The sequence below is a fragment of the Antechinus flavipes genome, chromosome 3, assembly GCF_016432865.1.
Source record: "Antechinus flavipes isolate AdamAnt ecotype Samford, QLD, Australia chromosome 3, AdamAnt_v2, whole genome shotgun sequence".
NCBI lineage: Eukaryota > Metazoa > Chordata > Mammalia > Dasyuromorphia > Dasyuridae > Antechinus > Antechinus flavipes.
This window is the reverse complement of record NC_067400.1, coordinates 50162465-50184164: the sequence shown is the minus strand read 5'-3', so window position 1 is coordinate 50184164 and position 21700 is coordinate 50162465. Positions and strand designations below refer to the sequence as shown.

The 21700-nt window shown below is 36.8% G+C and overlaps 1 protein-coding gene across 1 annotated transcript in view; it reads right to left on the bottom strand.

Annotated features, from left to right (window-relative positions):
- Positions 1-634: 634 nt before the first annotated feature.
- Positions 635-21700, bottom strand: part of SLC9A9 (solute carrier family 9 member A9) — a 719994-nt gene continuing 698928 nt past the window's right edge. The window contains exons 15-16 of the mRNA XM_051983329.1: positions 4300-4405; positions 635-2805 (exon numbers count right to left, since the gene is read on the bottom strand). Coding sequence (XP_051839289.1) covers positions 2569-2805; positions 4300-4405 — 343 coding nt within the window. The 3' untranslated portion in view covers positions 635-2568. The remainder of the gene's footprint in view (positions 2806-4299; positions 4406-21700) is intronic.

Sequence of the window (21700 nt, the reverse complement as noted above, 5' to 3'; positions counted from 1 at the left end):
AAATACAAGATTTTTGCCTTTTTGTCTTTGTTAAAGTTTTTTCTTCCCTCTCAATTTTCTATCTATCAGATTTTTCAGTTTCCTTGTGGTGTTCTAGACTCCGAGAGGAATGATGTTCTTCTATTGGGCTCTGTCAGTAGTTTCCTTCTTCGGAGTTCTCTAAGCTCAGAAGTACGTGAGAAGTCTAGTATAGAGGATAGAAGATCTGCTTTGCAAACAGAAAAAATCAGGATTCAAAATTTGCTTCATACCCACACGCACATATAATTGCAATACCTACCTATAGGCAAGTCATTTAATTTTTTTAGCACTTCTGACACTTTTTAGAGATGATGTTATAGGCAAATTGACTTCCCAGTCAGTATCAGTAGGGGGAGTTTCCATACAAGACATTTTTTTTTTTTGCCCCTACCAAAAACCCCAATGTCCCCCTCCCCCCTTCCTAGAAAGTCTCTCACTCACCTAGATTGTTTTTTATTCTATCTTTTTCTCTCTCACTCTCCCTTGCCCTAATCCAAAAAATCCATGTGCCTACGATCTATCTGATATTTCAATGATGCTGATTTCCTCTTTAGATCAGGATATTAGGTACTGCTAATGAGTTTTTCTCAGTCTTGAAAAAAAATGCTAACACTTGTCTCGTTTTTAAAGTAATATTTTATTAGATCAAGTCAAACCAGAAAACCCCATGCTCCACCATTTTTTTTTTTTTTGCATTTTCTGGAATGCCCCAAAGCAGGTTTCCACTTTTTTCCTTCTCTGCGTCCTTTGAGCCTCTGTATACCACCATTGAAACAACAAAGTAAGTGATGCTCACTTTGGAGCATCTGCCATCTTTCCAGCTAATGCATAAGACTGAACATTTGGTCAACAACGCCCATATTATTTCCAGATTTCTTGGACATGAGAACTTCTTCCTTTACTAGCCTTCAAAAAAAACACTGAGCTAATTCCTTGAAGACTCGTTATAATCAGATCATCTAAAGCCAAAGCTTGCATCTCGAAGTCTCACGTGAATATTTTCATTTTAAGAGCAGCCAGGCTGGAGGTACCTTCATGCTTCCAAAGGCTCAGATCAGGTGATTGAATCAAATAGCCACCTGATTCTCACATCCCAACAATGTGCTGTGAACTGTCCCTTGTAAGCAGAAGCTGAAATTTTCTCTCTCTTTTCCCTCTTCTCCCTGAGCCTTTTTGACTTCTTGCTTTTGGAAAGGCACTAAAGTCTATCTCCCCCTTCCTCACACGTCTGCTGTTTTTAATCATAGATTCATATTAGGATTGAATGGACAGGTGGCTGGACAGGGGCCTGGGCATATCCTCCTACCATGGGGATGGCAACCTGTGCTTTCCTGAATCTCATTAGAGAAAATACAGAAAACATCCCCTTTGGAGCCAAGAACGGATTAAAATGTAAACACTGGCAGGGAAGCTCATTCATCAGGCAAACACAGGGCTGGGGAGGGGGAAGAGATCCATCTTTTCCTTGGAAGTCTTAGAGAGGGCTTTAGTAAGAGCCTGCACTTAGCTGGCAGCTCATTGAACAGGACCAGAATAATACAAAGAAAAAATTCCTAATCTGGCCAAAGGAATCCAGTGGGGTTGTCAAATCAAGTTGAACTGATAGCCTCTGGAGAGACTGGGCCTGCTTCTCCAAAATACAATTTGGCTTCTATTAGTGGGTTACAATTTATGAGCAAGCATTAATTAAGCACCTCTGCGTGCAGATGCTGGGGAATTCAAAGATTAAAAAAAAGGAAAAGTCCCTAGTTCAAGGGCTTATGGTCTCCTGGGGGAAAGGGGAATATCACATGCACACAGAAACTCCAGCTAATTGGAGGAGTGAGAGAATACTAACAATTTTTTTGGGGGGGATGGGATGGATGCTCAGGAAATGCTTTACTTAGAAGGTGGTCCTCTAGGGTACTTTGAAGGAAGTTAGGGGTTGGTGAGGAAATTCCAGGCATGGGGCCCAGATTGAAGGGTTGGGGGCAGCCTGGGCAAAAGGAGATAAACTGCAAAGTCTTACTAAACACTCAGCTCAGGCCTGGACTGAGTATTGAGTATTGCAATATGTGCAAATGTGTATATTCCTTTAAAAAACAAAACAAAACATACCCAACCGCAGTCCTCCTTCTCCTTCTCCTCCTCTTCCCCTTCTTCACCTACTTCCTCCTCCTCCCCTCCAGCTTTCTTTCTCTAATTAGAAGTCTCAAATCCCCTTTATGAGTCAAGAGCTTGGGGAGAATCGGATTGAGAGGACACATTGGCAGGCGTGGATGTATCATGTCACCCTTGGAGATGTTAGATTATTGACCCTCCCCTACCCCCAATTCATTAATAAAAATTGCTGCTGTCAAAAATTAAATTCAGTTGTATAATATGGAGGGGTGATCATAAATTCTCATTTCTTCAGGCACCAGAGGGATTCATGTGACAAGATTTCGATTCTCTTCAATTTATGCTTTTAATACATTTCCCAGCATCTTCCCAGCTCTGTCTAATCAGCTGGGCTCGTATTCCTCCGTGATCCTCCACCAGCATTACTGGTAATCATGGGCACAAGATTCATGCCAGTGAATTTGGCTGGGATTGCCCAGGAGTGTGTTCAAGCTTGAGTCCATAGCCACCTAATCCAAGGTCCCCCTCGTAGATGTTTTCTTTGCTTGGAGTCTTCAGAGAGGCTTTGGGGTCCAAATTCAACTCTGCAGAGGGGCTGGATGGCAAAGGGGTTTGCTCTTGGAAGTTCATGGCCAGTTCATCATGAGTCACAATGCAGTCTGTATCATCCTCCTTCAGATGGTCCTAGAGGATTGAAAAGTAAAAGGCTCACAGTGAAGGGAAAACATATCCCGACTGACCCCTTTACCTAACTCCTCTTTTCTCAGGGAAACTCAAGGGGAGTGTTTCATCCCTATAAGACTAGAATGTTTGCTTTGAGTTCAGCAAATTTTCCTCCTTTGGGAAAGATCCCCATTTCTCTTTCATGAGTAATCATTACCATTTCTGTCTTCCTGGGTAAGAACATATGGCTTTAGATTCCCTATTAAAATGGATGTTTAAAACTCAATTTACTCTTCCCCCCAAAAAATGGACCATGCTAGGAAATGTAGCATCATCTTATGGGAATATCAGACTACCTATGGGATACTTATAATTGGCTTATTATTAAATTTATTTATTATTTATTAATTGGCTCTGGGTTCAGATTTGTGGTAAATGCTAGAAGTAAAAAACAATAATAAAAGTGTCCCTGTTCGCAAGGACCTTATCTTCAGTAATGTCATTAGTATAACATATGTGTAAAGCTATTTGGAAAGTGGTTAAAATTGAGTCCATTGGACATTTCTGTCAACTGAGCGAACAGTAAGATCTTAAAGTATTCCCCAACGGGAAAGGGACTCTTTACAATGGACTAAAAAGCTGAAAGTGGGGGTGGGATGGAATCTTGACATGGATTTCCCACCTCAGGCTATCACAAAATTTATCTATCTACATAGATATCTATCTGTGTACACAAACAAATGTCTATTTGCTTTAATTTTAAAAGATATAGATGTCTATTGGATTACATGTCATCTAGGGGAGGAAGTGGGGAGGAAAGGGGGAAAATTGGAACACAAGGTTTTTCAAGGGTCAGTGTTGAAAAATTATCCTTGCATATCTTTTGAAAAATAAAAAAAACTTCAATAAAAAAAGAAAAAATAACCAGTGAAAATGTCAAAAAACAGATATATGTCATACAGGAATGACTTGGTGGCTATAAAGCCAAAATTCAGTGTGTTTGAAACTCTTAAAAAGATTGGGAAATACTATAGTGGAAAATGGAATGAATTTAACTTAACCAAGATAGTATGAGAAAATTGTGAGTTTTCCCAGATGTAAGGTTGGAAATTCCTCTGCCATGGATTCTGGAAAAGTCAGATGAAATGACTGAGGTTAAATTCCCTGGCCATATGATTTACTTCTAATTGTACTAATTGGTTCTTGGCAAATTCATCCACTCCCTTGAACTAAAAATTTCCAAATGTGGCAATTTATAGAGGCATAATTTTTTGTTCAGGTACTGTCCAAGTTATTTTATGCCTAAAAAGCTGGTAAAATTATGTTGGTATTATTACAAAAAATTAAAATTCAGTCAATCCTCATAACTTAAAAGAGGCTAGAAATACTGCTCCATACAATCCACTTAAAAACAGTGCCCCTTCCTCTTGCCTAACCAATGAAATACCACCTCCCATGTTGATCTTGGTCTCATCAGATATTCACAAAGTTTGTCATATGTGACTATTTACTCACCCCATATGCTTTTGGACTGGTCAGCAATTTGGAAATTGGATTACACCATTCTGGTAAAGTAGTTGTGAGTGGTGGGCCAGAATGAGTCAAAATTGGTTTCAGATATCTGTGCAATCTGTTAAGGAATATTTTCCAAGATAACAGCAATGGAATTTTACGAGTTCAATTCACAATAAAGGAAAAAAAATCAAAATCTTTTCATTCATGTCAAATCAATGAGCAATTATTAAGCATCTATTGGGTACCAGGAACTATGCTAAGGATTGGGTGATAAAAAGAAAGGCAAAAATCAGTCTCAAGATTTCAGTGAAGGAAACAAGCATTATACAGACATCCAGACCCACTAGCTCACTCATTCTGCCATAATAAAGCTTATTTTCATTGACCCCTTTCCCCTGCAATTGAAAAAGAATTGAGGTTAAATCTCCTTGTTTAATGTTTCTTCCTGTCTTGTTGGTAGTATTTCATAATCTTGAGGGGAACAAGTGAATTAATTTGGATGCTATATTCAAAGAGAAATGAAAAATTTCTTAGTAAAGAGGACACGGATTATGAAGTCAAAAGACTAGAATTTTCATTCTAGCTCTACAGCTTATTGTCTGTGGGTCCACTGAGCTCTTGGAAGTCTCAGTTCCTTCATCTGTAGAATGAGGATAATTAGGTTTTTGTGTCCAAAGCACTTCTTAAGAATTACATGATAATTTTGTTGTATGTTTGAAAGGAATAGCAAGTTGTTTATGGTAGATTTGGAAATTTATGTGAAATCATTTTTTTTTTGTTGTTGTGCTATATTATTGAAATGTTTGTTTTATTCCATAAATTAAAAAAAAAAGAGAATTATATTATCTGCAAACAATAACTTTTTTTAAAAAAAAACTGGACACAAGGCCTTCCTCTATAGTCTTTTCATGCAAAAACAAAAATATTTCATAAAATATTGAATAATTTCATAACTGGGGAGTGAACATAAGTTGTTTCTCCAAAATACTTTGTTTTTATTATTCAACACATTTACTTTGTACTTCATATACTTCATACCTCAATGCATCTCTATCTAAAATTATGCAAATAACCTGGTAACAGACTTATCCTATTGTCTAACACCTGTCTGTCCTGTCTTTATGTTCCAAGGTGTTTTATTAAGTTCAAAGAAAAACCTGTTCATGGAGAGATATTATGTTTTACTCTGATCTATCAATAATAATGCACTGGAGACATTGTGGCTGACTTTTCCTTTGCTAAGAGCAAAATAATGAAAGTATTTCACAATTAGAAAAACATGGAAAGACTTGCATGAAGAGGGAGGGAAACCATACAGAACTTAAAATATAATAAAAAATAAGATAAAAGAAAACTAGGTTTTAAACTTTATGCTGTTTGTTCAGCTTGGGGAATATTTCATCTCATCGGCTTCTTGACAGATCTGATAAATGAAGAAATGGAGAAAGAAATCACTTTTTGGTGGCTTCTCTTACTCTTCCATCTACATTAGCTTTCCCATGGATGAGCTGATTTTTAGATACCTACTCCTTACCTTACCCTGCCTGCCTTATTGCTGGACAATGCCAAATTCTCATTCCTAGTATTCCCACTGGTCTGGGAACTCTCTCCTAAAGGAGGAGCAATAGTGGTCTGCGGCTTCCTACTAATGGACACAGATGAGGTTCATCTGTAGCCCAGAAGTATCTGGATCTTACTTGTGAATGTTATTTTCCCATAGATAAGTCTTTGAAACACAAAACTGTGCCTGAGAGAGAAGGGAGAAAGAAGATGATTAATTAATTCTCAAGGTCCACAATCCAATCTGAATCAACAAACATTGATTTAAGCTCCAACTCTGCAAGGCACAGTACTAGGTACTGGGGAATCTAATTCTACTAAAATGATCCTTAAAAAAACAAACACTTTTTTTTAAGATAAAGAGAAGCCTAGAATGTTAGGGTGAGAAGGGATCTAAAGAATCAACCAATATACTGTGTTTCCCCGATAATAAGACCTATCCCGAAAATAAGCCCTCCCCTTACTGTGTAAGATTCCTCTAAAATAAGCCCTCCCCCGAAAATAAGCCCTATTGAGATTGCTATTGTAGTGAAGGTGATCCCCTGTGCTACATACTACATTATGGTACCCTCTGTATGCACCGTCCCCCCCAGTGAAACGCACGCCACGCTCCGAGCTGCATCCAATCAGAGCTGCAGCAGTGAGCGCATCATCCTGTTCTTCCCCAGTGATTTGCTTGCTGGCACCATTGAGAGCAGTGCCGCGGAAGAGAGCTGAGGCAGGACAACATAAAAACCCGGTATGTAAGCAGGAGTGAGGGGGCATGATGGAGGATAAAAGGAGCATGATGGAGGATAAAAAAAGAACTCAGGGGGCATCATGGAGGATAAAAGAAGAACTCAGCCAGCACTCATCGCGCTAAAGAAATGAAGAACTTCCTTGCAGAGAGAAGAACAGATCAAGTAATGATTCCTGCAGGAATGACTGCCTATCTCCAGACCCTTGATATTGCAATAAACAAGCCATTCAAGGACCATTTGTGCATGGAAGTCAATGACTACACTGAAAATAGAATGGAAAGAAATCAGCGTGGAAATTTTGTGAAGCCTTGTCTGCAAGAAGTCGTGACTTGGGTGAAGAAGTCATGGGATAAAGTTACTGACAGCTGTGTCGCCAAGGCACTACGAGCAGGTTACCTGGACAAGACATGGTCATTTAAAGAGAGCTATATTGCTGGACATGACAGATTGGGTCCACTTCTTCTGAAGGAAATAGAGGCGCAAGACATCCAGGACAGAATTCAGGGTATGGACACTTATGACGATGTTATTGAAGAAGATGACATGATCATTATTGAATAAAGGTACTTTTTTTTGTTCACATTTACCTGTTTATTAAAATTGCTGTCAATGTTCATTAAAATAAGCCATCCCCTGAAAATAAGCCCTCTGGTGTTTTTCTGTCCAAAAAATTTAATAAGACAGTGTCTTATTATCGGGGAAACACGGTAGCCTCCTCATTTTCTGAGTAAACTTAAGCCCAGAGAAAGGAGCTTACTTGTTTAAGGTCATGGAGTTAGGGAGAAAGCTGGGGCTGAAACCGTGGTCTCTTCATTTAGTGTTCTTTTTACATACCATATTGCTTCAATAAATGATTTTTTAAAAGTCTTTATATTCCTAACATTTAAAACATCATCTTGCACAAAGTAGGTATTTAATAAGTGTTTGTTGAATTGATTGGAAATTAGAACCAACTCAGAAGACTCTAAGGGTCATAAAGAAGGATTTTAAACTCTCTGAATTTCCATTACTCCCTGGCAGGTATATCTACAAAGCTGGAAATCCTTAATGAATTTCCATTAATTTTCATTATAGAATTTGATTAGCTTCAATTTATGAATGAAGAAACTTAGACTCAGAGATGTAGTGACTGAAAATAATTTAGAGGTTCCCTTAGGTCCCTATGCCATTTGCCCCTATCATCATCATCATCAAAAATAATTTCAAGATTTGATTGTACAAGATGGCACACTGGGTGTTACATAAAGAGAACTACAGAAAATCAACTTCCTATCACCTAGGATTGTAATTTCCTCTATTTTAGACTTGGAAGGGATCTCTGGGGTTATATAATCCAAAATGTTCATTTTATAAACAAAGAAATGGCCAAGAATCGAACCCAAGCCAGCCTAGTGTTCTTTAGCTTGCCATTGAAGATAGATATAAACATCAGGAGCTATTGACAGATGAAGGAGAATGTTGCATAACAACTGAATAAACTTTAGAGGGGTTTACATTATTCATAGTTCAAGGATGCAGGTCCAGTGATGGACTATACACACCCAAGAACCAGTTTGCTAATTTAGGAGAGACTACTGAGTGACGAATTTTCTGTCACTAACTCACACAGACCATGTATTAAGGACTCCTAATCTACACTGGCAGAAGGAATAATGAAAATATTGATGTAAAAATACCCAGGTTAAATGCATTTTAAAAGACTACTCCTTTAGGATGGGGGAGGTAAGTGCATGATTGGAGGGAGGTCAAGGAGACCAGTCATGAGAGTTTCATTTAAATGGAAGAAATTGATTTTTCTCTGAGTAACCTTTTTTGTAGATTTTTAAGCACGGGGTTTTTGAGAGCTATTTAAATGAAAGAAGAAAGATGGCATTCATGGCTCAGAGTGAAGGGAATGGGAGGCAAATAGTCTGGGCCTATGATGAAGTTTCAGATTCAGGAAAGCAGTGAGTGATGAAGGTGGGTTTTTGAATAAAGAACACCATTGAAAAATCACAGGGAGGGGAAGGAGCGATTGAAAGTTTTTGGTCAAGAGTTCTTTGTGTGTTTGGTGATTGCTTAAGGAGACTGCCTGACACTCAACTGAACAACCCAGTGTTGATTGCTGACAACTGAGATGCTTAATAGCAAAATGGGGCAGCTAGGTGGTGCAGTGGATAGGATGCCCAGCTTCAAGTCAGGAAGATTCATCTTTCTGCGTTTGAATCTGGAAAATCACTCTTTGCCAAGAAAACACCAAATGAGATAATGAAGAGTCAGACATGATCGAAAATGACTAGAACTATGAAAAGCAATTGTGGCGGAAAAGGTAATGCTAAATGTTGAAGGGGATGTGGGAAAACTGGAACACTAATGCATTATTTGGTGGTGTAGTGAAATGATTCAATCATTCTGGAGAGCAATTTGGAATTACACCTAAAGGGCTTTGATCCAGCAGTATCACTTCTGGATCTGCATCCTAAAGCAATCATAAAAGAGGGAGAAGGACCCACATGTGCAAAAATGTTTGCAACAGTCTTGGCAAGGACTGTAATGGCAAGGAATTGGAAATTGAGTGGATGCCCATCGGGGGAGAACGACTGAATAAATTATTGTATATGAATATAATGGAATAATATTGCTCGGGAAGAAATGATGAACAGGCTGATTTCAGAAAGACCTAGAGAGATTTACATGAACAAATGCTAAGTGAAGTGAATAGTACCAAAAGAACATTGTAAACAGCAACAACAAGATTATGTGATGATCAACTGTGATGGACTAGGTTCTTTTCAATAATGAGGGGAGAGCCATCTGAAAGTAGAGGGAGGAATATGGGGACTTAATGTGATTCATAATATAGTATTTTCACTTTTCTTGTTGCTGTTTTTTTCTTCTCATTTTTTCCTCTTTTGAGCTGATTTTTTTTTCTTGCTGAAGCAACTTGCCCAGAGTCACATTGCTAGGAAGGGTTAAGTGACTGAGGCCAGATTTGAACTCAGGACTGGGACTCTACCCCTCCTTAGCTGTTCCCTAACCTGATTTTTTTTTATTAAAGTTTTTTATTTTTCAGAACATGTGTGGACAATTCTTCAACATAAGCCTTTGCAAAACCCTGTGTTCCAATTTCCCCCTGCTTCCCCCATACCCTCCCTAGATGGCAAATAGTCTAATATATGTTAAACAAGGTAGAGATACATGTTAAATCCAATATGTACATACATATTTATATAATTATTGTGGCACACAAGAGAAAAAGAGAAGCAAAATAAAATGCAAGCAAACAACAACAAAGAGTAAAAATGCTAGATTGTGAATCATACTCAGTTTCTACAGTCCTCTCTGGGTGTAGATAGCTTTCTTCATCACTGAACAATTGGAACTGTTTTGAATCATCTCATTGTTGAAGAGATCTGATTTTTCTTGTGCAGCATGATAAATGTGGAAATATGGTTAGAAGAATTGCACATTTTTAATCATATTAGATTACTTGCTGTCTAGGGCAGGGAAGAGGGAGGGAGAGAGGGAGAAAAATTTGGGACACAAGATTTTGCAGGAGTGAATGTTGAAAACTATCTTTACATGTATTTTGTAAAACAAAAAGCTAAAAAAAATGAATTTTAGTGACTAGGTTAAAAAAAATTGCATTCCCCATAGGTCTAGGGACTAGATCTGGGATTTTGCAAGTATAGAAAACTTTCTCTAGTAACACAGGTAGGCACCTTCTCTGTATCCCATAGTTCCATATAGCCAGTAATGTCTCAGAAGTGAGATTTGAACCTAAATTTTCCCACAGGACTAGGAGATTTGATAGCATTTTTCATGATAGGATTTTTTTGTCTGTTTGTTTTTTAAGGGATTGGTGATAGGGAACAGAAGTCTGCATTCCCACTTGAGATCTAGGGAGTATAGAAACATAGTGACTTGGAAGGTTTATATTTTGTTTTCCTGCCTAAGGCACAACCTCATTCTGAGGGCTCTACATGTAAGCTGATCTTCCTGTTTTAGGAGGAGGCAGGCTTGAGGAATGCTTTTGTACACTCCAACTTAGAGAGAATGAAGAGTTTCTAGATAAGATCGAGGAAATAATCCAAGAAGGAAGCCAAGGCGAGTAGAATATGTTCTGGGAAAACCAAATCCAATATGGAGACTGATGAGTCAAAGAAATGTCATAAAAAAAAAAAAAGCTCAGAGCTGTGGAAGCTCTGTAATTGATTCTGACAAAGGGTAAGCTTAGATTTCTGAAGAAATAGAAGATCCAGGTTCTATGGAAAAATGAGCAGATTTTTTGGGTACTAACATATAGAAAGAAAGTTATTTTTGGTCTCAGAAGGATGAACCTGTTCCTTGAATAGAGACACTGATAAGGACCATATGCAGACCTGCATGGATAACTGGGAGGAGACACAGTTTTCTTAGTGATGAAGAATTTGTGAAAACTTACCAAGAATGTTAATTCAGGTAGAATAGATCTCTGGTAATTTTGAGATCCTGGATAAGGAGAAGGACCTGGGAGCACAAGTAAATTTTTTCCATCTTTTATTGCTAGTTAAAGATTGTACCTCTTGAAGAGAAAGATATGGGAAGTGCACAGCTGGCTGTACAGATGGCACTGGTGAATTTTTGTTTTGGACTGTGGCTTAAGACACTAGATTGATGGACTTCTAATAAGAGAAGGAGTTCGCCTCATGAGGCCTGGAAAGGATGTGTTTGGCAGGAAGCTTGTTGAACCAATCATGAGAACCTTTAATTGAAGCTTGAGAAAGAAGAAAAATGCTCAGATAAATTTATAAAAATCGATGGTTTTTGGAGGATGACAGTATCAGGACATAAAGTAAGAGTGGCTTGAATTTTTATAGCACCTTACAAAGTGTTTCTTCATCTCATGTGTTGCTCATGACAATAATGGGAATCTAGAAAGTACAAAGTATTATTCTCTCCATTTTACAGATGAATAAACTGAGGTGGCTAGAGATGATTTACCTGTGATCATATAGTCATGAACCAGAATATATTTGGATCAAGATTAATAAAGAAAGGATAAATTCACTACTTGAGTCAACTGGTATAATATTACAATTGGAAAGAAAACAGAACTATTCAAATCCTGTTTCCATCCTTAAAGGAGTAGGATTTTCAAACTGAAAAGCATGGAATGACTATAGCTAAGAGGGAACTGAAATCTGGAACAGATGAAGGGAGAATAAGAGAGCTTCTAGCTAATGTAAATGAATTCAAATCTATTCACACCTATGAATTACATTCCAGAGGACTGAAAGAACTTGTATATAGTCAAACCATTGTTGGAAATCTTTGAGAAATCGTGAAAAAGAGGAGAGATGACAGAAGACCAGAGGTAGGAAAGTCTTATATCATATAACAGAAAAGGCCATAAAAAATTCCCCCAAACAGAGAAAAATTTTGAAGTTGATCCTTGACAAAATTCTAGACCATTGTTAGATGATTTGTGAGTCCTTAGAGAAACAATCAACAACAGGAACCAGCATGAACAGAAACAAATAGGACTAAACTGATTTCTCTTCCTTTTGTGGGTGGAGGGGGGGAGGTCAATAGGCTAGTGGGTTAGGAGAGTGCCATATTGGGGATTTCAGTCAGTCATTTGACAGTTTTTTGGTCATATCTTTGTGTAGCTCAGATGGAAAGATGTGAGGTTGGCTGATAACAATGGCTAGATAGTCACATAGCTAATGGAAGGACAGCTCCTGAAAAAGATTGGATAAGGGATGAATAAAGATACCTGGGGCACTGAATACTAGCCCAGAACTACCTACTCATTCTTTCATATACCCTGAAAGGATGGTCCAGGAGATGGGAAAGTTGTACCATCTTGCTTTTCATTGCCCTCAATGCTCAGTTATCCCTAGAAATCTGCCCAAGTTCTGCCATCTTTAAACAAATTAACAGCCCTCCAGAATTTACTTTTTTCCAAAGTCAGACTCCTAAAAAGAATTCAGCTGCAGTCCTATTTCCTCACTAGTTACCCATTCCTCAATCTCTTGCACCACTCAAGTGAAATTACTTACTAATACTTTCTTAACTTTTAAATCTCAGATTCTTGCTCAAGACTCTTTCTATTTGACTTTTCTGCAGTTTTCAACATTTTTTGAACTTCCTGGACACTCTTTTTTAATTTTAAAATTTAATTTAAAAAATTTCCATCAAATTTTACTTCTTGGTTTTTTTTTTTCATCAGCTACATCCTACCCTTGAAGTTTGAGTTTCATGTAGGTAGGTCTTCTGCTTTCTCAATATTCTCTCCTACTGGGTTCAGTTATTAAGCATAAAGGCAAAAAATTATCCATGCATATGTTTTGAAAGTAAAAAGCTTTAATAAATTAAAAACAGAAAACAAATAGAAGATTCAATAGAATCATAAGAAAGTAAATATGAAAGTGAAAACAAATTCAATAAAGTTAAACTTTATCTTTCAAAACAAAAATAAAAACCAGTTAGATGGTATAATGGATAGAAAACTAAATTTGAGATGAGGAAGACTGAAGATCTAAAATTTATAATGCTTCTTATACTTGTTAATTATATCACCTGGGAAAATCATTAATCTTTCTCAGTCTCAGTTTTCTCATCTGTAAGGTGGGGATAATAATAGCACCTATCTATTATTGTTGTCAGTACCAAATGAGATGATTTTTAAAAAAACATTTTGCAAACTTTAAAGGGTTATATAAATGCTAGCTATTATGTGATCAAATAATCTTTTTATCCATTCCTTGTCTCTCTCTTGAACTACAGTCTTGCATTATCAACTGCTTGATAGACATGTGGACATCTCATCATCAATCCACCTATCTATTCTTTCATCCATTCCTTCATTCAGGCATTCATACAACATGAATATATTAATGCATATATTAATACATCTCAAATTCAATGTGTCCAAAATAGAGCTCACATTATTTTCCTGTAACACAAATCTTCCTCCAAACTTCACTATTTCTCTGTTGAGGTATCACTATTTTTCATTTGTCCAGGTTCACAACCTTGGAATTGTCAAGATGTTAGGAAATATCCTGTTTTCAAGAGGTAAGGTCTAGAAAGCATACTGTGCCTTGAATTTGGCATATCAATCCCTTGCACTCACCTTCTAGATGATCTGAGTTACAGAAAAATCCCAGAATTGTTTTTGATCATAAAGCCTTGCTATAAATCAAACTTTTCACATTGCTGCTGTTACCCCCATTGTCAGGGCTACAGCTCATTGGGTAGTTATAGGTATAAATACTGAGATCTCCCCACATTGTCTTGAGTTCCTCTTACCAGAGAAGGCATGTATCCTTGCTTGAAATGTTTCCCTCACTTTAAAATTAAGTTTTTTTTATGTGTCCTATCTTGTCTCTAGCTTGCTCTTTTTGACTTTGATCACCCACAGATTGGAGGTTGATTTGATTTTAATTGGTGTCAAAAGTGGGACTAGAATGGAATTTGGTTATTGGACTCTGATATCAGTGGGAATGAACTCGATGCCATCAAAGATTTATTTCTTAGAGATTTATTTATTTTCCATCCCATCCCCCCAATCTAGTAAATCCTCTGCCCTCATCCCTGCTCTCTACTTGGTTGAGTTTAACAATCTTTGTGAGGAAAATTCCAGGACTCCTCCCATGATCCAGTGGTAAGGGTATCTTTTCTTAACTGTACACCTCTGTATTTGAAGCCTGTATTTGGCTTCTCTACACCTCTGTAAAATGGAAACTTCATGCTTTTTAACTGGATACCTGGGTAATTTATGTGCCTCAACCAAACCAGTTAAACATTAGAATTGTAACTGTATTTTGTTAGAATTCTTTGTATCTGTCTGTATCTGCCTTGTCTTTTTGTCTGTATTGTGTCTTTTTAAAATATAAGATATATGATGTTTGTGATGTGAACTATATGCTATTACTTTGGAAGAAATAAAATGTAACCATCCATAAAAACTTCTAAGGGCGGTAGCCAGAGGGTTTAGAACATTGGGAAAAATTAATGAACTTTTATGGTTGAAGCAATTGTCCCAATAAATAGGACTAATTCCCACATTAGGCTTCCCGAGTGAGATTAGGTTATTAAAAAAGAGGAAAAGAAAAATCTTGTAAGTCACTTATTTTCCTGTCATTTCAGCTTTGGTTATGTTGGAATTATAGAAATAAAGTTAGATAACCAAAGTTTGTGGAACTATTAAAAATATTTTAGCATATTAAGGAGTTTGATGATTAATCATTTTAAGATTGCAAGAGAGAATTCCTGAGACTTTGTGGGTAGTTCCAGGAACTCACTTTCTTCTGAAATATCTTAGTAAATTTTGGGGTTCCATTCTGTAGAATTGTTTTAAGGAAAAATAAAAATGAAATTCTGAATGTTTTAAAAGTAAATGACAAAATAAATGGCCTCATTGTTTTAGGGAAAGGAAGGAAGCCAGCTAGTTTGAAATTAAATCCAGAATGAAGAAAGAAAATAAAATAGGTAAACAATTTGCACCTTGTAGCAACCTTTTGTTAATCTTTTCTTGATATTCAAACCATGAAAACAGAAACTCCTACAGGTCAGAGACCTTCTCCCTTTTAACCTCTCTTATCCCAAATCAGATTCTCAAATACATTGTTGGAAAAAATACTGCAAAAATATAGAGAAACTTGAATTACATTCTGCTCCTCTAATCTCCCAGGATTCATTAATTGACCAGGGTTCACCTGATGGAGGGGAGGTCAACAGCTACAATGGAGGCCCCTCGTTGGCAGTGGCCCAAATACTCCTGTGCCCCTGGATATTTTTCTCATTTTTCCCTCTAGGCAAGCCTGGGGGCATACCGAAATGCAGTACATACTGTCCACTCTGTCCCAGCAGCACCTGGCCCCCAAACTGTAGCTGTCAGGGTGTCAGGTCCCAGAACCAGCATCTGTTTTGCCCTTCTACCAGAAACCACCATTAATGGTAATTAATATTCTGTTCTGAAGTCATTGCCCTTTGTCACCTCCTCACCCCCAAGTCCAGTCAGTGTCTTCAGTACAATAGGTGGAAAGGACACCCAACTTTTGCCCTTGTTGAGCCCACCTTTATTCCAGTAGAGAAATTTATTGATTGTAATCTTAGGAAAATTAGCTTATCTTTGCCCCAATTTCCTGATCTATAAAGAGAAAAATAATAATGGTACCCACCTCCCAGGGTTGGTGTGTGATAAAAACAATCATTTCAAAGTATTTAACAGAGTGGCTAGCATATGCTAAGTACTACATTATTTCTTTAATTGAATGTAATTGTTCCAAGCCCAATAACTCTAAAGTAGTTTTAAAATGCCAGAGGTAATAAGATCAATGTTTTTTATATGTGATAATTTGGAAAGTCATTTGAGGTTTATTGTTTGTGGTGTTACTGTATTTCTAAATTCTCCTCTTTGAAATTTGAAAGACTATTGTAATAGAAATGCTGTTAGGTAAAGTAAGTTTTTAATCTGGATAAGGATTTTAATCTGGATTTTTGATACATGAATTAGGCTTTTAAAAGATGTGATAAAATATTTGAAAATGTAATGAGGTATATTTTCTTATAAAGCAAATAATAATAAATTTAATAGCAAATTTTCATTTGAAATTTTTGGCTAATATAAAGATGTATGTAGTGGTTTAAAAATGTAGTTTCAACATATTAACTATCAGGTATTTGCTGTCTGTCTGAACTATCCAGAATGTGGATAGTTTTAATTTATAAATAAAGGATTAATGAAATGTGAACTGTTGTTAGGGAAACATCAGGTAAGATGTAATTAGTGAAATTTTGCTACTTGAGATAAAAATACTTGGGACTCTAATTTATTGTTGTTTTGACCTTTGTTTGGGGGCCAGGCGCAGCTGGGGCTTGTTCTACCTGAATTATTATGAAGCCAAAAGTAGAAAATGGATGTTCTGCAGTGCCAAGGAAAGTTTTAGGGACAATATGGGCACAGCCTAGGTAGGGGCCTCCTGACTCTATTTCCTCATTGTACAATTTCCTCAATGAAAAGGAAAATTCCTAGCTGGTTCATCCTGAGCCTTGCTTTTGACACACAGTGATTACATGACTGACTGTCAGATATGACTCATGCCTGAAATCAAACATAGGCAAGGCAATTTTTCTACTATTATATGACATTATTGTAATGTGTTTCTCTTCCATTTATAGCAAATTTCTGTAATCAAGTAGTTTTGTAAGGATAACAACAATCTATTAAATAATAGGTCAATACTGGAATATCTCTGAGTTATTATAATAGAGTGATGTACATGTTACAACTTTAACCTGTATTTGTGCTCAAATTATGATATAAGAATGATATCCTTTTGAGTGAGAAATGATTAGACAGGGTAATAAGAAAAAGTTGCAATGTAAAAGTTTTCTCAATAAGTGGAACATAAATTTTGAGAAAGCAATAGGATTAGACTGTTTTCTCTAAGAGTTTACATATATATGATTGGCTTCAATTTGTTTATCATGGAAATTCAACCTTTGAGTATGTTTTAGTAAATTCTCAAAATCAGATTAAGGTTTTATTAATTAAATATTAAGGAAGTTATACATAAATTGTATGGATAATGGTAAAGAAAGTGAAATTATTTTTCCATTTTTAAGGTACTTGATAATTTTGAAAAGCAGAAGAGCTCATTTTGCAGGTGGACCCTTATAAATTTTTAAAAGATTCTCATATCAAATACAGGATTTAGGTAAGGATAGAAATAGCAAATGGTATATGAACTGAAATTCTCTGAAGTGTCAAAGTTGGAGAACCAAATTTAAATATTACTGGTAAAATTATCTAGAAACATCTAGTTTTGGAACCAGAGAAGCAGAATCTCTTTTAGAGCTAACCTGAGAGTAAAATATATTGTCTAAGAAAAGATATCCAGGGATTAGATAACTACATGAGATATCTGGGACTTCAAATGTGCTCACTAAATGGATATTAAGAATAAATCACTAGAATACAAGGAGATTTGATTTTAGTTAATTTTGGTAATCACTATTGTATTGATTTTTCCCTTTATTTTAGGATGTTTATGTTATTTGCTTATCTTACTAATGTGCAAATCTTCTTTCTCAAAAGGAGTAATCTATACCTCCTTTATTATGCTGTTATGGGAATTGGAAGAAAATTTTATTGCATTGTTTGAACTTAGTCCTGTGTAGCTAGGAAACTGGACCATCTCTACATTTTGTTTATAGACTCTTAACTAAAGACCTATGTTTGATGACCAGAAACTCATATCCAAGATAGGGGCAGGGAATTTTCTCTGAGGGACCCTATTTTGTCCTGACTCTTTTCACAGCTGCCAAACTTGTGGATCAACTGAAGAAAGCCCCTGCTCCTCAGTAGACAGTGAAACCCTCCAGGGACCTCAAGCTTTGTCTAGTATGGATCCAGAAGCAGCCGACATCCAGATGAGATAGCTGTCCCAAGATTTTGGATGAGGTCTGAATATAACACCACCAAGGCTGATTCAAGTGTATGTTGTCACTTTCTTCTTTACAATTTTGCTGCCCCCTCTCTCACTTTTCTTCCTACTAGCAAACATTGGCTACTTGAGACACATTTCCCCAGTAGTTTCCCTCAAAGAACTAACATCTTATCCTGGTCCAACTGTCCTTTCATGGTATCTTGGCTTGCTTCTCCCTTCTTGGTCATAAAGGTAAGGGTTCTTTCAGACTCCTTGCCTTTGGCCAAAAGGGGGAAATGTCAAGATATTAGGAGACCCTCTTTTTCCAGAGCTAAGGTGGCAAGTAGGCTGTGCTCTGAGCTTGGTATAACAACAATCTTTTGCTCTCCTTCTCTGAATGATCTCAGCCATAGCAAAATCCCAGAAATGTTTCTGGCCATGAAGCCTTGCTTGCTCTGAATCAAACTTGAAACACTGCTGCTGTTACTCCTGTTGTCAGGGCTAGAACTCTCTGGGTAACCATAGGTATAAGTATTAAAAAACTCCCCACATTGCCTCAGATTCCTTCCATTAGAGGCAGCTCTGGTATATATCTTTGCTTGCAAGCCATTTCCCTCACTTTGAAATTAAACTTTTGTTTGTGTCCTGATTGTCCTGTCTCTAGCCTGCTCTTTTCAGCTCTAGCTACCCAGATTAGAGGCTGACTCTGGTCCAGTTGACAGTCATCCTTCAATCCAGTCCCTTCTCTCCCTCATGCCCCATATCCAGTCAAATGACAAGTTTTATTAATCTTACATCCATGACATCTATCTTCCACATAGCTGTCAAACTGATATTGCTAAAGCATCTCCCACTTCTTTGGAAAATCCTCAGTAACTCCCTATTACTTCTGGGTTAAAATGTGAATGCCTCAGCCTGACATTTAAATTCTCTCTAATTGGTCTCCCATTGATTTTTTCAGTTTTATTTCAGATCACTCCCCTTTCTGTTCTCTCTGTTCTAGTCAAATTATCCTGCTAGCTCTTCTCCATGTAAGACATTCTATTTCATTTCTTCTCTGCTTTTGAAAAAGTGGTCCCCATTTTGAGGAATCCTTCAAAGTATAATTCAGATGACTCATAATATATGTCATTACTAATCTTGTAAATTATTAATATTCCTTCCTTGCTATTACTTTGCAGTAGTTTTTATGTGTGTGTTTTTTAATTCACTTACTTATGTCTATGCTGTATTCCTTCCAGTGGAATGTAAGCTCCTTTAATGTAGGGATGGTTTTATTTTTACTTTTGTAGCTTAGTTCAGTGGGTAGAACTCCAGGCTCAGAGTCTGGCTTCAGAGTTTTGAAGATCTGAGTTCAAATTTGGCTTTAGACATTTATTACTAGTTGTGTGAATCTGGGTAAGTCACTTAATTCTATTTATCTCAGTTTTTTCATCTGTTAAATAAGATGGAGAAGGAAATGGCAAACTACTTCTATATCTTTGCCACAAAACCCTAAATAGGGTTTAAAGATCAAACATGAGTGAAAAAAACTGAACAACAACCACAAAACACAGCACCAGGCATAATCCCTGGCACATAATAGACAGATAAATATTTGTTGAATTAAATCTGAACTGAACTGGGGAGAATAGAAAATAGTCGGGTCCTTAAGGGTTTCTGCCAAAATTGAAAAAAAAATTGCGTTTGACCTAGAAATAAAACTACAGACTTGCAATATAAATGTTTTTCTCATTAGATTCAATTACATCTTTGGTAAGGGAAGGGAAATGGCCAATTAGGGTGCCTTCTTGTAACTTTACTGTTTCTTTTTATTTCTCAGCTTGGGAAATATACATAGGAATAAAATTAAAGATGGGGTCAGGAAAAATATCAGTGATTTTTCCACTAGATTTGAAAGAGGGTAAAATTCAGCCTGGCTTGGGAGGTAGAGATAGAGGCAGAACTGTTGTCCAAAGGCAACTTCTGTGTTTTTATGAAAGACAACAGATTGACATTCCAAAATCTGTTTGTACAAAAACAAGGACAGTACAAGAGAGCAGAATGTCTCCCTCTGGGACAGTTTTCTATATGAGAGACTTACAGACAAAAATCCCAACCAGCTTTAAAATATAAGTCTGAAGCGGAATCCCATATTATGATGGAAAGAACAACAGACAATAGGCAGGATGTCTGGGTTCTACTTCTGCCTATGTCATTAGTGAGATCCCAATGGAACTTTGGGTAAGCCTGCTCACTTGTCTAGACCTCAGTTTCCTGTCCTGTAAAGTGAAGAGTTTGGAAAGGGAGGAGTGATTTCTTAGGTCATTCTCAACTTTTATCCTATAAATCCCTTGAAATGTCTATTTGTTGGGAGTCTTCTCTCTTACTCATGACATCACTTCATTCCCTTTCTCTTTATTTAAGAAAAGGAGCTGATGGATAATCTAGTGAGAATCATCCACCCATCCATTCATCCGCTCATCCTTTCATCCATTCCCTTGTTCACACATTCATTCAACATGAAATTATTAATAAACCTAGTACATGCAAACACAGTAATTAAACCTCTGGACTTGGGCATAGTTCACAGTGTATATGCTAAGTGGGGTAATTTGTGGTAAATATATTCATTTCCCAGGCTCCAGTCCTAAAACTCAAAGCAATATTTTACAGACCTGCTGCTGTCTCTTTGATGGAACCATCTCTGCCAAGTTTTTCTGTCTTATTTGATGAAGAAACAGATGGGTCTCAGTCCCTAGATGCTAACATTGCAGAAACTCAAGCTTTTACAGGGCAAGTTATATGAATTCACATCTTGGGTCAGATTAACAAATTACCCTCACACCTCAGCTTTTGAATGAAGGGAATGGAAGTATGTCTATTTGGGCCATCTCTGATGCTTGCTGGCTGAGAAACCAGGGGCAAATCCCTTCACTCTTCTGGCTTCAGTCTCCTCCTCTGTGAAAATTAAACTAACATCTGTATAACTTATCTTACACTTTTCTTTTTTAAGGAAAAAGCAGTTTGCAAATCATAAAACTGTAATGACACTATTTTTTTCTGTTATAATATAAAAATGGCTTTGAAAAATCTAAAGAAGTGGGTGTGCAAATGTATAGCATCTAAAGCATAAAAGCTGGTTTATGACAGTGCAGATCAAGGTGGCGCAGGAGGAATATTGGATTTAAGAATGCATGATAATTATACACTTCAACAACAATACTATATGAGGATCAATTCTGATGGAAGTGGCTCTCTTCAACAATGAGAGGATCCAAATCAGTTCCAATTGATCAGTAATGAAGAGAACCAGCTACACCAGCGAAAGAACACTGGGAAATGAGTGTGGACCACAACATAACATTTCCACTTTTTCTGTTTTTGTTTGCTTGCATTTTTGTTGTTCTTCTCAGGTTATTTTTACCTTCTTTCTAAATATGATTTTTCTTGTGCAGCAAGATAACTGTATAAATTGTATACATATATTGTATTTAACATATACTTTAACATATTTAATATGTATGAAACTACCTGCCATCTAGGGGAGAGGGTGGAGGGAAGGAGGAGAAAAGTTGGAACAGAAGTTTTTTCAAGGGTCAATGATGAAAAATTATCCATCCATATGTTTTGTCAACAAAAGCTATAATAAAATGAAAAAAAGAATGCATGATAGTCATGTAGAAAGAGATTGAGAAGCTTTTCTTGCACCAAAGTTCATCA